Source organism: Perognathus longimembris, chromosome 25 (genome assembly GCF_023159225.1).
Source record: "Perognathus longimembris pacificus isolate PPM17 chromosome 25, ASM2315922v1, whole genome shotgun sequence".
Taxonomy (NCBI): domain Eukaryota; kingdom Metazoa; phylum Chordata; class Mammalia; order Rodentia; family Heteromyidae; genus Perognathus; species Perognathus longimembris.
Window position 1 is genome coordinate 6,899,630 of NC_063185.1, and position 16,894 is coordinate 6,916,523.

Here is a 16,894-nt window from a genome sequence, read left to right on the forward strand (position 1 = left end):
CAAGTGTGCCATGGCACACAAGCCCGTCGTATCTGAAGGTGTTCATAAGGGAATCTCAGACCCGATCCCCAGGCTGAAGAAATCAAGAGATTCAGTGACCCTGGGTCTTCTGAGATGAGCAGAGTAGGGCTGGTCTGTGGTAGCAGCTTGAAAGCACAACCTAAAGGCATGATCGCCTTTGCAGGGCATTTGTGTTAGCTGGGATATTGGTCAGGGGCACGCGCATGTGGTGTATGTGTGTGCGTGTGTGCACACATGTATGAGTGTGAGTGACTCTCCTCCCAGTAGACTTAGAGGAGAAGTATCTATTTGCTGCAGGCAGTTACGCAGCTGAGCGGATTGTTTGGTCATTCTGGCGTTTGTTGTTTACCTGTGGTGTTGGCGTGGCTGGCTAAGAGGATGCCCATTATTCCTTTTCCCCCCTTAGGACCTGGCCCTTCTATGAAATGATCTTTTTTTTTTTTTTTTGGCCAGTCCTGGGCCTTGGACTCAGGGCCTGAGCACTGTCCCTGGCTTCTTCCCGCTCAAGGCTAGCACTCTGCCACTTGAGCCACAGCGCTGCTTCTGGCCGTTTTCTGTATATGTGGTGCTGGGGAATTGAACCTAGGGCCTCGTGTATCCGAGGCAGGCACTCTTGCCACTAGGCTATATCCCCAGCCCCTGAAATGATCTTTTTGTTCATGTTACATTTGGTGAATCTGCCTCCCATTGTGAACATTTGTGTAATTATATGTTGCTTCCTGGGGAAATAACTTCACCATGGCCCTGGGCCACAGGGGGCCAGCAGGGCTTGAACACCTGTACTCCTGAGCCTCAGTGCTCAGCGCCCTGTGGCGGTGGGTGAGATGGGTGCTGAGCTCTGTGGGTGTTGGTGTCTCGAGCAGTATTTGGATAGTGGACTTGGGAGGTAACGTCGGTCCTTCTGATCATTTGGGTCTAAACCTGTAAACCACAAACATAGTGGTAAAGCAATCAAGACCCAGCCTACAAGTCCATTTCTTAAGCTTTAAAAAACTAGCGTGTGCCTGTGATACGAGGACTGAATGCAGGTGAGAGAGAGCACAGCAGAGGTTCTCAACCTGCTCAGATGTGCTTAGGCTTTGAGCACAGCACAGCTGTGGACTCTTCATGTCCCATAGAAAAGCACAGGAGGCATGTGCCGCTGTCCTGCCGGCTCTGCTTGGGTTTGTGTTTGGATGTCGCACCACTCACGCTTAAACGTCCAATGCAAGTGTCCAAAGAGGTGAGAACAACCTGTTAGATCAGATCAGGACTGGAGACTGCTAGCCTGACTCGTGTCACAGGTATGGAGGACAGTGAAACCATGAGTATATGCTTATCTCTGTAAAACGCATACTCACACGTTTAGTAGTTGTACAAAGAGGTTTCCATTCAGTATCTCAGGTTATGAGTATAGTGTATCTGACCAGTGTCACCCCTTCATCCTTCCTCCATCCCTCCATCCCCACACTCAAGTTGCATCGTTCAATTTTTATATAATGTACATTGCATTTGTACTGCATTTGTTTCCCCTGTATTTTTTTCCTTAGAATTCTTTTTTTTGAAGTTTCCTTTTAAAACGTGATTAGGTAGTCTTTGATCCCGATCTGTTCAAGGTTTAATTTTACCCATTGGCTTTAATGAGTATCTAAAGCAACGTTAATTCAGGACAATTAATCACATGGAATAATGTTCATATATTAGCTACCTTATGAGAAATAAGTTAAATGAGATGAGCTTTTATCTATAACCAAAATAGAGCAGAGTTTAGTTTGAGTGGGAAAGGGAGTAAGAATTAATTTTTGTTTTCAAATATTGTGCTGGTTTGCAAGATAAGATTTAAAGTTGCTTTTTACATTGTGCCATAAAGAATGGGGTGTTCATGGAATATGGTCTTAAAATACTCTTTTAAGTTTGTTTGATTTGGTACCTGCAAAAGCTCATAGATAAAAACAGGTGAGATGGTTTCACTAAATGTCTGATGTTCAGTTGAGGAAACTGGGTAGCTAAATGATTCTGTACAGCTTATTTCTTTGGCAATCATTTGTCTTCTGTGAAGTGATGTAGTACTAATTTTGCTTGAATTAATCACATGTAGTACATTTTAGTGTCTGGGGTGCATTGTAAGTAATAGCCTCCATGGCAGGAATAAAGTTTTTTGCTGCTTTTTTTGTTGTTCATTTTCACAATTGAAAGCCAAAATAGTTGTGGCACTCACTGTGTCTGCAGGAGCAGAATAACTGTGTCTGGGTTTCTTGATTGGTTGTTGGTCGTTTTTGCTCCTCGTGTTACTGACTGGCTCAGGCCGAGTGGAGTTTCAGTAGTGCGGCACAGTGTTGTGTTTCCAAAGCCATGGAGAGAGGTAGCCCCATGACTTACATGTACATAACACGAGTGGAAAAGCCAAGCTCTCTTATCTTAAAAGACCACTGCGGGGATGGAAGTGTCCTGTAGAAAGTGAGCCCATGACTGTTCAAGTCCGCTGTTTGTAAAGCGGTGCCAATAAACCTGGCTGCCCAAGCCATTGTGGTGACCAATCTGACTGTGTCTGCTGCTATTGTTACTGTGCAATTGGGTGGCTCATTTTTGGGTTGTCATGTCTTTGGACTCAGGTATGAATATACAAAGGGGAATTTACACAAGTGTTTACAATGTCTGCAGAAATGATAATGGGACACTGGTATGGGATTAGCCATCGTATTGTGGGGTATGGTGTCCTGAGAGGTAGCTGACCCGGATCAAGCTAAGCGAAGCCCCTTTGGCCATTGGTAGTTGAGCGAATAGTTTTAAGGATGGATGGCTTTATCCTTTAATGAAATTAAACACAGTACAGCATGGAATTAGAAATATTTATTCAGAATATAAGAATGTAAAATATTATAAATGTCTCTGTATAAATAAATGGAGTTTTTTTCAAAAAAAGTTTTGTATCAAATAACACAAAGCTATTTTACAGCAGCTAAAACTAAAGGCATTTGGAAATATTTAAAGCAAAAGTAAAAAATGACAAGGTATAGTACAGTGTTAAGTAGCAACTTTGAAATGACTTTCAATACAAACAGCAGAACAATACTGACAATGGAACCTCGGCCCGTGTGCTCCAGTGGCTGGCGGTACATTCAGGCGGGTTTGCTAAGCATTCACGTGGTTTCAAAGCACATTTTCAGTAGGTAACTCAGGTCACATGCAAAGTAAGCCGACAAAAGAGATGTCCGAACACTGATTTGCAGTAGAAAAGTGGACGTGTGTTGTAATCTCCATGTTAGGTTCACAGGAAGGCAGATGGCTGCTAGGCTGTCATTCACCTGGGAGCCTGGAGCATGAGCACTCTGACGTAGACACTAGAAACCGACGTGGACAAAGTGCATTCGTGGATGAGTCATGCTGGAATGCTGCGTCTCCCTGATGGGGCTGCTCGGGTGCAGAAGCTCCCCCAGATCTGTCAGGTGTACCTGGTCCAACAGATGTCACCCGACACAAGGGGCTTACCTGCCGGTGAAGCTGTTCATAACGCATCTGCCCACAGGGCTTGCCCAGTAATGGACACACATGTGACAAGTGTGAGACACAGGAAGGCCGCCCAAAGGCTTAGCTAATGGCAGCCTGGACGACTGAAACCTCTGCTGAGATTCTGGACACACTTGTAGGAGCACTGCTGTTGTGGTCACCAATCACTCTTGCTCTAGCAAGTTCGCCTTTCTACAGACTGGAGCCGAATGTGGCCGTGTTGTGAGCAGAGGCCGTCTTCCTGGGTAAGTACAAGTTTCTGGGGTGAGTATTGTCCAAAGCTGTCTGGCATGACAGCAAAATCTTCAAAGTGTTGCTTGTCTCCCCCCCTCCCCCGCATGTGAGCACACCTGTGTCAGCGCAGGGCGGAAGTGTGACCCGTGAAGTCGTCTTCCGTTTGGGAGAGGGTGGAAGCAGCGGACTGGAGAATGTGACTTGTTTCCCTGTGTGTCATTTTATAGACGGAGCGGGGGCTCGGCGTGGGCCCACCGTGGAGAATCCCATCCGGGTCTGTCCCGGAGGTGTGAGAAGTGTTTTTCTTGCAATCTCATGATTTCAAATGTAACTAGGAGACCCCAGACTCTGGGAGCTTTAGAAGGTAACTGACAGACTTGAAAGACCATCCGCAGCGTAGCTTTATGGTGTGTGTTGGGGGGGGGGGGGTGCCATCCTTCCCACCCTTAGCCTCATAGTGTAGAAAAGCTTTTCAGGACTGGCATCTGCCTTGTAAATTGAGAGTTCTCTGAGGTTGCCGTAAAGCACTGCTGGAGGCTCAGAGGAAGACATGCACTGAGACCACTGAGCGCTTAGCTACTGGCACTTCACTTTTTATTCACCTAACGCTCCAGCTTCGGGCAGGGTGGGTACTGACTCCAGAGGCGCGTGGTTGCTAGGCCACGGGCCTCCCCACGGCCCATGGTCACGTATTGTTCCTGCTGTGGTGCACCATGATGGGAGTCTAAGGGAACCTCAGGCCTGCCAGCCGGGCTGTGACAGGCCAGTCTCCTTTTGTGATGTCTTCCCTGTGGGGCAATGGGAATGCGTTTGGTGGGGGGGGGGAGGGGGGGAGCTAAACGGGGTCCTGCCCTGAGCCCCGGGGTCACCGCCTTGCTGTCTCCCAACGCCATCCGTGTTCGGGAGCCTGGGGCCAGGGTGCGTGTGCTTCTTCACCCTGGGAACGCCATCAGATCGCCCACCAGAGGCGGGTGTGTGGCGTGATTTCTGCCCACACCTTTCCTTGTAGAAGGTAGAGAGGCGGAGCTGGGCAGCCCCCCCCCCCCCCACCGTGATAGCTGCAGCAAGCAGGCGAGGGGGAGAATCCGGGTGCCCTGGTGCTTTGGTGGGAAACACACTTTCGTGATCACCCCCAGTGTCACTGTTTTAGAGGGAAAAGGACAGATCACCACCCACAGCCCCATCCTCTGCTCCCCATTGGGGGTGGGGGCACCCCACGCATGCTCTCCCCGGAGCCGTGAGCAGGACGGGATGGGACGGGACGGGCCGTCCTGGGGTGTTGACCTGTCACATCTGCACCGTCACCCTGGGCTCAGGGACGCCAAGGAGCGCCTCGGCCCTGTGGGTGCCCGTCTCCTCCCGCACAGGGAAGCTGGGGTGCCCCAGGAGTCCCCCACTGTGTGCAGGGAAGCAACACGCGGGTTCTGCTGAGGCATGGGAGGTGGAGAGGGCGCATGGGGGGGGCACCGTGCCTGTGGTGCTCCACGGCCCCCCAACCCCCGCCATGGTGTTGTGCCCCCGTCCTGGGCTCCCCCGCCGCACTAGAGCGAGGTCTCGTTGGTGTGCGGCCTCGAGTTCTCCTCCTCCAGCAGCGCGATCCTCTGCTTGAGCATGCGCACTTGGGTCTCGTGCCTCTCCACCATGGCCATCATCTGGGACTCCAGCTTCTTGAGCTTGTTCTGGTGCTTCTTCTTGGCCTTCTCGTAGGCGGCCACCAGGTTGCTGTGGGGCACAGGGTGGCAGGCAGAGGGTGTGAGGCTGGGCCCCAAGCACCCCAGGCCCGGCAGGTGAGCTGTGACCCAGGGCCTGGACGGGAGCCCGCGCTCGTGCTCCGCACCTGCAGAAAGCTGAGGGTTTTCTCAGCACCCTCGAGCTGAAGTGTTCTGCTGAGCAGGACTGACATGCTCCCCTGCTGCGCTTGGGTTTTGTGACTTGACAAGGACACTAGTTAGCAGTTGGTCTCACACGTTGGGTGCTTGCTCAGGTCTGCGGGCCAGCGCTGTGCTGAGCTGAGCAGGGCATTTGGGGTGCCTGCAGGTGCCCTTGGGACACCACCCAGCTATGCATGGGTGTGCAGTGCCACAGGCCTGGCTGGGGGAACGGGCTTCCATCCATAAGGATTAGAAAAACACCGTATTGGCGTTTCAAAGCCAAGCGCCTCAGGTCCCAGGACCATCTTCACACAGCTCTGCCCGGCTCATGAAGCAGCCTGCGTGCACTGCTGGTGGGGGCCGCGGGCTCGGCTGGGTTCCTACCTGTTGGCCCGCTTGAGGTCGTTGACGAACTCCGCCGACTGCTGGTGCCGGGTCTCGCTGCTCTTGGTGAGCCTTTCCAGCGCGCTCACCAGCTCCTGCACCCGCGCCTTCAGCTTCTTCTCTCTGCAGCAGGGGACACAGAGCCGTTGGCCAAGCGAGAGGCTGCGCCTGCCGACCAGATAGGTCTATCCCGGCCGTGGCCCACCGGGCAGCCTTCAGAGCTGACACCTGGCACCGTCCCTTGCGTGGGGGAGGCTCCACGGGAGAGCTGAGATTCCCCTGGACCCTAGCACACACCGTGCTGAGGAGCAGCTGCACCCACACGGGTCCCGGGTTCCCCCCAGGGCCTCCACCCAGGGGGCTTGAGGCTGGCGGGGCTGAGCTGCTGATCCAAGCGTGAACACATGCGCTAGACCCGAAAACCTTTGTGTAACACACTGAGCACTTGTCGGGGTGCTTTTTGTGTTGGGTTGAGCGTGTCATTAGTCACATTGGGTATATTTTGGGGGGTGACTGGGCAGCCCTGCTAGTAAATTCCCCAAGGAGGGCACCCCGTGGTGGGAGTGTGCAGTAACTGAGGCAGCTGGGCCAGGGACCTCCAGGGTGCCCTCTCTAGCCTGGGGTGCAGCACTGGGTAAGGGGCTGCAGCAGCCATGACCTCAGGTCCCAACACTGGGACAGTGGCTGCATCACCACCCGCACATGCCAGCCCCATAACAATCATCCCACAGAGATGCCCGCATCAGCTTTCAGACGCAGTCCCCATGCACGCCCAGCACTCCACAGTCCCAGCAACGCCGGGGTGACCGCACAGGGGAGAACTGCCATCATCAGGCTTCCCGTGGGGGCTGCGGCCTGGGACAGGAGGCGCTGGATGGGGTGCATCTTGGGCAGTGAGCCCCTTGGGCAGAGGACGAGTCCTCAGTGTGGTATTTAGGGGGCGAGGACGCCCGCCGACTGCCCTTGCACACGAGCTGACCGTGGGGGACCGGGAGAAGGGAGGCCTGGGGCGCAGGGGTGGATGGGCCTCAGCCTCCTGCGAGCCAGGCCTCAGCCTTAGGGGGAGGGGATCCTAACTGCTCCAGAGTCCCATCCGGGCCTCCTGTGGGTGCAGGTGTGGAGCTGCGTGTACAGGGTGGGGGGCCAGAGGGGCCTCCCCTCCCCCTCCCCCTCCCTGCCGGGGCACATGATGCAGGCGGGGGTGGGGGTGGGCTCAGCGTAGGCAGGCCTGACTATGCACGCATGTCTCATGCACATGCACACACATGCACCTGGGAGCATCCGTTCGCCCGGACGTGGTAAGAACACGCACACGAGTGGAAAGCCAGGTCCACAAGGAGGCTCACGGCCACCCCAGAGGCCGAGAAGCAGGGCTCCTGGGAATGGAGGGGGCTCCACACCAGACTCGAGGCCCAGGGTGACCTCAGGTCTGTGCCAGCTTGGTGTTCCTTCTCAGTAGGGTGGGGGCACGCCGCCCTGGGGGTGCAGCCCACACACAACAACCACGGGGAGGAGAGACCCCGACATGAAGGGGACAGGAGGCCACCACACAGGGGATGCAGCGCGGTGCCCCCTTCCAGAGTCCCAGCACACTGCGGCTTCTCTCCCCCCCTCACCCCCCCCCCCACACGGGCTGGAGAACACAGCAACCCCAGCCTGGACGGCCACTCACCGCCGGACGGCGTTGGCGAACTCGGCTGCCAGCTCACTCTCGCTGCCCGGCGTCCTCAGCTCGGCGAGCGATGGGGCGGGCGAGGCGGTGTCGGTGCACTCCTGCGGGAGCAAACATTCATGTCACTCCTGGGGCTGGAACCGAACCCCATGGTGCCACCGCTCCGGGACTGCCGGGTCCTGTGAGGAGCCCTGAGTGGGACACGCACAGGGCGGCTCCAGGAACACGCATGCAGCAGTGCCCAGCCCCCGGCTTGGAACTGGGGTTAGCCAGGCCTCCAAGGCGGGCCGGCCGGCTCCAGAGAGTTTTAAGAGAAGAAGCCAGGCCGGCCAGGGGCGGCCCACGTCTGTCATCCTAGCTACCCAGGAGAGGCTGGGACCTGAGGATGGCAGCATGAGGCCAAGGCAGGCAGAAAAGACTCCTCTCCCCAGCAAGAAGCTGGCGGTGGAGGTGCGGCTCAAGCAGAAGAGCACCAGCCTTAAAAGCAAGAGCTGGAGGACAGCGCCCAGACCCTGGGCTTAAGTCCCAGTATTGGCATGGAAGGGGGGGGGGGGCAGGAGGGGACACAGACATCTTCAGGCCCCATTCTGCGTGTTCAGGGAAGGGCAGCCCTCTGCCCGCCCACCTTGCCGGGCTTGTCCTTGCCCCCGCCGGTGGGGCTGAGCGAGCGCAGGCGCTGCTCCTCCTGCTCCTCCACCTCCGCCTTGAGGTGCTCGATGTGCACCAGGTACGCCTGCTCCTGCGCCTCCCGCGTGCTCAGCTTCAGCTCCAGCGCCTTCTTCTCCTTCTCCAGCAGGTACAGCTGCGCCTTCAGCTCCGCCATCTCCTCCTGCAGGCGGCCGCACAAGGCCCTCAGGTCCACAGGGCTCCGGTGGCATCCGGGCACCAGAGGCAGGCGGGGTCCCCCCCCCCCACACCCCGCGGGGCCACACACCTGACAGAGCCAGCCACACCACCCCTCGTGCCTCCGCCTCCGGCCCCGCAGGCTCCCCTCCTCCCGCACCTTCATGGCCATGAGCTCCTGCATGAGCACGGCGTTCTCCAGGTCGAGGCGCTGGCTGTCCCCGCGCGGCTTCACGTCGTAGCTGAGCGGGTCGATGTGGATGCTCTCCAGCTCCAGCATGGTGAGCTTCACGGCCGCGCGGTCGCTCTTCAGCTGCTGGATGTAGCCCCGCAGCCGCTGCTCGTCCTCCTTGGTGAACTCCGTGTCACAGCTGCTGGCCGTGGAGCTGGTCGTGCTGCCGGGGGAGAGCCGAGAACCACCATGAGCCCCCCTGCACCCCCTCCACCCCCTCTTCTCAGGGGGAAGGAGATCGCAAGCAAGCGCCAACGCAGGACGGGCTGGTGGCTCACACCTGTAATCCCAGCCACTCGGGACTGGGGACTGAGGTTCAAAGCCAGCCCAGGTATGAAAGTGTGAACACACACACACACACCATACCCAGAAATGGAGCTATGGCTTTAGTGGTAGAGCACTAGCCTTCTAGAGAAAAGAAAAAAAAGCGTAAGCTCTGAGTTCAAGCCCCAGGACTGCCCCACACACACACAGCTGATACAATAACAAGAAAATCCTCCATTTGTCATGGCACTGGACATCACAGGACCTTTTCGGAAAGACGTGTGGAGAATAATGAAAATGCTTACGCCTTTGAGACAATAGTATACTCTGTGTGGGTGCTGGGGGTAGGATCTGAATTCAGGGCCTGGGCACTGCCCCTGAGCTTTTTCTGTACAAGGTTGGCGTTCTACTACTAACCACAACTCCTCTTCCAGCTTTCTGCTGTCTAACATGAGATAAGAGTCTCACGGGCTTACTGCCTGGCTGGCTTTGAACTCTGATCACCAGAGCCTCAGGTGTGTTGGGACACTTGCCCTTCTCTCTCAGCCTTGGTTAAGTGTTAGCGGGAGGGTCTCATGGGCTGGCCAGGCCTGTGAGCCTCCCGTTCGTGCACCTGATGGGCAGACAGTCTATTCCTTGAGCCTCAGGGCTTTTTGCTCTGGATATTTTGGAGACGGGGAAGAGTTTCGGTTTCTGTTCGTCTTCCTGGAGCACAATTTATTTACATGTCCTGTTTAGCTGGGCTGACGGGCGTGTGTCACTGTACCCAGCTTTGTGGGGGTTGAAATGTGGTCTCAAAAACTGTTGGCCCAGGACTGGGCTCCAATGGCATCTCCCTCATGGCTGCCTCTAGAGTAGCTGAGATTACAGGAATGAGCCACCCTACTCCGTTCTTAATAACCTCCTCCTCCCATACTGGGCTTTGAACTCAGGACCTCATATTTGATTAACTTACTTGCTCAGCTTATGGGCATGGGGGAGAAGACAGAGGACAAGAAGAGGGTAGGGGAGAGAGGACGGGTCGGGGCGGGGCTGTGGCCTGTACCTGGTGTGGCTGTTGGAGGACAGGCTCTCCCAGGGCTGCCCACCGCAGCCAGCCACGGCAAAGGCGCCGGCGCAGCTGCCATCCAGCTTGAGCAGCAGGGCCTTGGTGGCGTTCTCCGCCGACTTCCGGCAGTCGTGGGCACGCTGGAGCATGTGCGTGACGCTCTCCCCTCCGGACGCGTCCCCTGCAGCGGGCACGGAGGCTCTGGTTAGCAGGGCAGGGGTGCAAAGGGGCAGCGTTGGCTGGTGTGGTCCGTAGCCATACCATGCTGCTGTTTCTGCCATGGCCTGCGATGGCCCACTGGGGGCTGGACGTTGGGACCAAGGATGGGGGAAACTGAGGCAAGCTCTGCATGTGGTCACTGCGCACTGCTTTATGTGAGCGCGAGGCAGCCCACCTCGGGGCTCCAGGGAGCCCCAAGGCGCTGGGGCAGTGATGGGCAAGGCAGGCTCTGGGCGGCCACGTCCTCGCTTTCCTGTGTGTGTGAGTGTGTGTGCGCACGCACGTGTGTCAGTCCTGAGCTTGAACTCCGGGCCTGGGGGTTGTCATTCAGCACTTTACTCAAGGCTAGTTCTCTACCACCTGAGCCACAGCTCCACTTCCGTCTTTTTGGTGGTTCATTAGAGGTAAGAGTCTCACGGACTTTTCCTGCTCGGGCTAGCTTTGAGCCTGAACCTCAGATCTCAGCCTCCTGAGTAGCGGGGGGTCACACAGGTGCGCTTGTCCACTGTGACAGCTGCCCTGCTCCAGTGGGGAGGGGGAGGGGAGTAGGGACAAGAGGAACAGGGTGTCTCTGGTCCCCCCTCTCCGCTCTGCTTCCTGAATGGCAAGATCCGCGATCTTCCACTGGGGTGGAATGAAAGCTTGGAAGTTCAAGGTCTTAGGCGGTGAGCTGGGGGAAGGGGCCCGGGCGGAGCCTCCCGGGGCATGGACACATCCAGCAAGAACTATGCTGCTTTCTCATGAAATCCACATGAAACAAACATGAACCCCCCCCCCCCCACTGCTGCCATGACAGACATGGGGGACCCACGGCTGTGGCCCGCGGAACAGAGCCCCACATGTAGATGGGGTCGGGGGCTGGCACCGTGAGGCAGAGGACGGGGGGGGGGGTGAGCGGCACCCCTCAGGCTGCCACACCCCACATGGCCTTCTGGGCTTTCCACAGCATCTGCTCTGATTCTGTTTAGGCAAGGCACCGCTGACTGCTCAGCTCAGAGGAACTACTGCAATCAGGCAAACACGGGGCACAGCACCACAGAACTGAACTGTGTGTGCATGTGTGCTTGTGCACGCGCGCAGGTACTGGGGCTTGAACTCAGGACCCTGCACTCTCCCTCTTCACTTGAGCCTATTTTTTCCTGGTTAATTGGACGATCTGTCTGTCTCAGCAGGCTTTGAACTGCTGTTCTCAGACTTTGGCCTCCTGAGACGCTGAGATTCCAGGTGTGAGCCTGCCACACGGCTGGCCTGAAACGCCCGTTCAAGTCCTTCCGGCTCGCACCCGAGCTCTAGTGTGCAGGCAGATGGACAAAGATGTCTTCTGAGGACAGAGTATTACTCTAATAAGACAGTCCTCTGATGCGAACTAGAAGGTGATTGATATTTTCCCCTTTAGCTGATCATTTTTCTTAATTCACATCTCTACATAAACCATGACAGTGGCCCAACCCCATCTTGGGATCTATTTCAGGGGAGAAATAAAGTTTTATGGTTGTATTAAGTGCCTGAAGAAAATGAGGCTTCTAATGGAAATGCTGGCGATGTTTCTGCCTGGGGGTGGTGGTCATGCTGTTGAACCCGAAGGCCAAGCCCCGGGGCGAATGGAGGAAGAGAGGGAGAGTGGAGTGGGGAGGAGATGCTCTTCCGCTCCCCAGGTGCCTTGGGGACGGGACCTCCAGAGTGCTCAGGAGTACGGCTGGGATGGCAGGCATGGGGTGCCCGGAGTGTGGCGGGCGCCTGGCTGGGCCCCACTCCATCTGCCTGGAGACTGTGCCCCACGGGGCTTGTTTGTTTTCCTGTGTCTGGAATTCTGTTTTCCACTCCAGTTCCTGCCGCCCTCAACGTAAACAATTTCTCCACTCAGCCCGGAATGAACACGAAAAGCACACTTGACAAGCGCTCAGGAGCCGGGGGTGGGGGGTGGGGGGAGCCCTCAAGGCGGAGAGAGAGAATGGGGGACGGGATGGAGGGACTCCGGGGACACTTACCAGGAGAGGAGCCCACGCCGGCTGCCCGGAACTGCCCCAGGATGAGGCTCTGCTCGCTCTCTGCCAGCGCCAGGAGGAGTTCGTACGCCTCTATGCACTGCTCGCTGAAACGGAAGCACACAGTGAGCTCAGCTCCCCTGGCGGGGGGGCGGGGGGCCCGGGGCAGCATCTGAGCAGGGCCGGTTCCTGGGTAGGAGGCAGCTCGGGCAACGGCTTGGCCTCCTCATAGGCAAGGAAAGCAGCCAGGAATATTTCCCCAGTAAATCCCTCGTGCGCTTGAGCACAAGCTGCCGGGCGCCTATCATCCTAGCCGCTCAGGAGACTGAGATCCGAGGATGATGGTTAGAAGCCAGGCCAGGGCAGGAAAGTCCATGAGACTCTGATCTCCAATGAACCAGCAAAAAAGGCAGAAGTCGGGCTGTGGTTCCAGTGGCAGGGCGCCAGCCTGAAGTGGAAAAGGCCAGGCAGGAGCTTGAGGCACTGAGTTCAAGCCTCAGTACGGGCACAAACACAAAACTACACATCCTGCAGACGCTTGTGGGTCCAACCCCTCCGCAGGTGCTTCTGTGCACAAGCGACTGGACACGTCTGTGAATTGCGAGGTCTGCGAGGAGGCCGGGCCGCCTCACCTGTACTGCAGGGCCAGCCGCAGCGCCGTGGCGTTGGACTCGTACTTGCCCACCAGCATGCTCATCTTCTCCGCGCTGCTCTTGCACTCCTCCAGCGTGATGGTCAGGAGGTCGTTCTGGGACTTCAGGTGCTCGATGCGGCTGTAAAGAAACAGCCGTCAGCTTCCGGCCGGCACGCGCCTGTCCTGGGGAGGGCTTTGGTGGCCTTGTGGGTGTGTCAGGGGTGCACGGGGAGCTGGGGGGGGCGCGCGTGAGCACCTTGTCACTCTAGCGATCACTAAACTCTGGGTGGACTTGAAGTAAAACAGGAGCCCCGGCCCCGCAGGCCTGCGGTGCCAGCATGTGGCTCCCTGCATTCAGACCGCCGCCGGAGCACACAGGTTCCCAGGACCGACTTTCCTGCCCTGCCTGGGTTGGCTTTTGCTTATCACTCAGCTGGTTCCAGGCAAAAACCCCTACCAAATAAAACCAAACTACAACCGAAAGGGGTAGAGGCGCAGCTCAAGTGGTCCAGCACCTGTCCAACAAGCGCAAAGATAAAGCCCTGGGTTCAAATTCCAGTACAAGAGAAAGCAGAGTGTTCTCCTTGGAGCCTTTCTAGCTCCTGTGCTCGTCCTTCCTGCATCCTCCGCGAGCAGGAGCCCCAGAGCAGCAGGGGCTTTCTCTAGTTCACCTCTGCATGGCAAACATGGCAAACAGCCTCGCACACAGTAGGTGCTTTATGCTGAGGAGATGCACTCAGTATTACCTCCTCTCCACGGGAAGCCCAAAGCAGGGGGTTGGCATCTGCTAAGTCACTGGCCCTTGGTGTGGAGAAGACCTGGTTAGTGATACACAGGTAGATGGGTTCTAAGAACCCCCAATCCTGGCTACATACCTCTAATTCTCAATAGAGAAATCAAAGGGCAAAGGTTGGACTTCACCCCCCTCCCCATATTAGATCTGTTTTTACAGCCGGTCACCCAACTTCAAAGCCTTTGTTTGCTCACTTGCAAGTTGAGAGCCCCTCTCCCCTCCCCCACTGGAGGCCCAGTGGCTCTCTAAGCGAGCCCACACTACTCAGTTAAACACCAATGACTGGAGCTTCGCATACCAAGTATTTCCGGCTTGCTTAGTCTCTCCTGGGTGCACAGAAATAGGAGAGCACCTCTTGTGTGTCTGGCACGGAGCAGGCCTGTGGAGCCCCAGGCGACGGAGGCTCCGGCTGACCACCGGGGCCCTTTCCCCGACATCTTTACACTCCAGGCCAGCGGTCCCACCTGTGACTTCTGCTCTCTAGCAATGGGGTGATGGGGAGATCACCACGATGGAAGTACTTAGGGTTGACTACAGAAAGTGTTTTATATCAAGCCATCAGGTGACCTAGGTTGCTGGCTTCCCTTCCTAGCAGGATCGTTGCACTGAGTCCATGTTTCCCTACACACAGGAAGTTCTCCCTGGTGAGCTCGCTCGGGCCTCTGTGGCTCCACCAGCATTCCACCACCTCAGAGCCACGGGTGAGTCAGAGGCCACTGTGGGTTTGGCCCTGGTGTTCCCACTTGTGCTCCCGAGCTCAGGCTGGCGTGTGGGCGGTCGGTACACTCTAGGCACAAGCAGGCAGCATGGAGATACAGGCCACACTGCCAGCAGGGAGCGCAGGGGGAGGGCCAGGCCAAGGCGGGGATGGCTTCTGTCCCCAACAGGCTGCCCGAGCGCCCCAGGGCACCGACTCCACATTCCAGGGAGCCCCTCTGAGCGTGGGCCCGCACACCTGGCTTCAGGGACCCACTTGGCAGGCTCCCTGGGGGAAAGTGGCAGAGCCCAGGCCAAAAAAATAACACACAGGCAGGCCCCCTTGTTCCTAGCCATTCTGATCGAAAACTGCAGAGCCCGCAAAGGGAGGACCACAGTCCGGCCACTCACCAGCGCCCTCCGGCGTTGCTCACCTGTTCAGCCGCTCCGTCTCCACCTCAAACTCTCGAATCTTGCTTTCAGAGATGGCAGATCCGTGTGAGTAGAGGGTCTGGAAAATCTCTTGGATGTTGGAGCAGTCCTGAAGTGAGTGGGCCAGGTGTTCCGCCACGCTGCTGGATACCTGCGGAGAGGAGTGTCCACACCCATCACGCGAGGTGCCGCTTCCCAGTGCTCCGCACACACCGAAACGTAAATGAGGGTCTCGTGGGCCCGGCTACCAGGGAGATTTGGGAGGCTTGGGGGTTGCAAGTGGACGCCAACTCAGGTAGAAAAGTTCCAAGAGTTGGGGCTGGGAATATGGACTAGTGGCAAGAGCGCTCGTCTTGTATACATGAAGCCCTGGGTTCGATTCCCCAGCACCACATATATAGAAAATGGCCAGAAGTGGCGCTGTGGCTCAAGTGGCAGAGTGCTAGCCTTGAGCAAAAAGAAGCCAGGGACACTGCTCAGGCCCTGAGTCCAAGGTCCAGGACTGGCAAAAAAAAAAAAAAAAGTTCCAAGAGACCAAAAGACCCCCATCTCATGCAATGGCTGGGCACAGAGGTGTCCACCTGTCACCGCTTCCTGGATGGTTGCAAGTGGGAGCAAAGAACAAAGAAGCCCTTAACTGGGAAGGGCTAGCACGCCATGTGGAAATTATGCCTCCCTCTGACCTTGTGGGAAGGGACAGGAGGGTGTGATTTATTCCTGGGACTAACGGGCTGGCTGGCGGGCACATCAGAAAGCAGTCTTCCATCGCCGTGGGTGCTGAGATTTCCCCAAGGACCCTCTCTAACCAGCTGCTCACCGACACTCACCCCAATACTGCTGATTTCCGAGCCCAGAACCGGCCGATCAGAGGATGAAGACTCCGACCTCGTCTTTGACAGCTTCACCCTCTCGGCAATCTTAAAAAACAATGATTGAACACTGCACACACCCCTCTCTGGGGACAATGGTTTGGACCACGCTTAGAGAGCCAGGGTTAGAAATGCCTGCTACATGGACTGATTGCTGTTAACAAGACAAAACAAAACAACAACAACAAAAAAAAAGCCTCATTTGTCCAGTGCAGTGACTCACTACTCAGCTACTGGAATCATAATTCCAAACCAGTCAGGGTAAGGTATCCGTGAGAAACCATGCCAACCAATAAGAAGGCGGGGAGGGGGCGGCTACAAGGGAAGTACTAACAGGAGGACCACAGTCCAGGGTCAGATCAGGCACAAAGGCGAGACCCTGCCCCAAACCTGCCAAAGGTAAGTGTAATTGAGGGTGTGGTTCCTGAGCAGAGCATCTGCCCAGCAAACACAAGGCTCTGAGTTCAAATTCTAGGACTGCAAAAAAAATATCAACCAAACAAACAACAATAAAAAAAGATCCTGAACCAAAAAAAAACAAAACAAAGCCCTCAGAGATCCAATCCTACATCACCCTACCCAGCCACGGGAGCTTAAATCAAGGCCTCTGCTAACTACTGAACTTGAAAGCTGACAACGGCTCACTTTTAGGGAAGAGGGCATGCCACAGCCCGCCTCGTATGCTTCATTTCTTTGGCTGGCAGAGCTGTCAGTCTTATGAGTGGGGATGTCATTGGCTCATTACTTGGGGTCTCCGATGGACTGAGCCTACATCCTGGAGAGCAGCTATCTACCCACTGTAGCAGGTGACACTAACATCTCACGATGACTGGGGGGGAGGGGTGGCACCCATGAGTGAGGGGGTGCCACGTGGTCCCAGGGGAAGCATGGCCCCCACCATGCTGCTCCGCCCCTCACTCCTGGCCCGGGGAGCTCACCTTGGCGATGGGGATGTCATTGCTGCTGCTGCTGGTACTCAGCTCCCCCGTGCTGGGGTTGACTGGGCGGTTGGTGGCCGTGAGACGCCCCGGGCTGGAGGGACCGGTGGCCTGCACGCTCTGCAGACGTGTCTGGAGCTCTCGAACCTAAAACCACCATGGTTGACAGGTCAGACAGGGCTTTACAGTGTCCCAGGCCCCCAGGAGGATGTGTCAAAATGCAGGCTCCAGAGCCCCAGCCCAGGGATCTGCACAGCTGATGAACACCCCCCC

The 16,894-nt window shown here is 56.5% G+C and overlaps 1 protein-coding gene across 1 annotated transcript in view; it reads right to left on the reverse strand.

Moving 5' to 3' along the window:
• Window positions 1-5,160: 5,160 nt before the first annotated feature.
• The window catches only part of Mcc (MCC regulator of WNT signaling pathway), a 176,460-nt gene continuing 164,726 nt past the window's right edge, over window positions 5,161-16,894 (reverse strand). Inside the window, 12 exon segments of the mRNA XM_048334357.1 lie at window positions 5,161-5,196; window positions 5,268-5,463; window positions 5,997-6,119; window positions 7,669-7,769; window positions 8,294-8,497; window positions 8,672-8,906; window positions 10,053-10,236; window positions 12,263-12,366; window positions 12,892-13,032; window positions 14,817-14,965; window positions 15,642-15,731; window positions 16,622-16,768. Of these exon segments, the coding sequence (XP_048190314.1) occupies window positions 5,283-5,463; window positions 5,997-6,119; window positions 7,669-7,769; window positions 8,294-8,497; window positions 8,672-8,906; window positions 10,053-10,236; window positions 12,263-12,366; window positions 12,892-13,032; window positions 14,817-14,965; window positions 15,642-15,731; window positions 16,622-16,768 (1,659 nt within the window). The 3' untranslated portion in view covers window positions 5,161-5,196; window positions 5,268-5,282.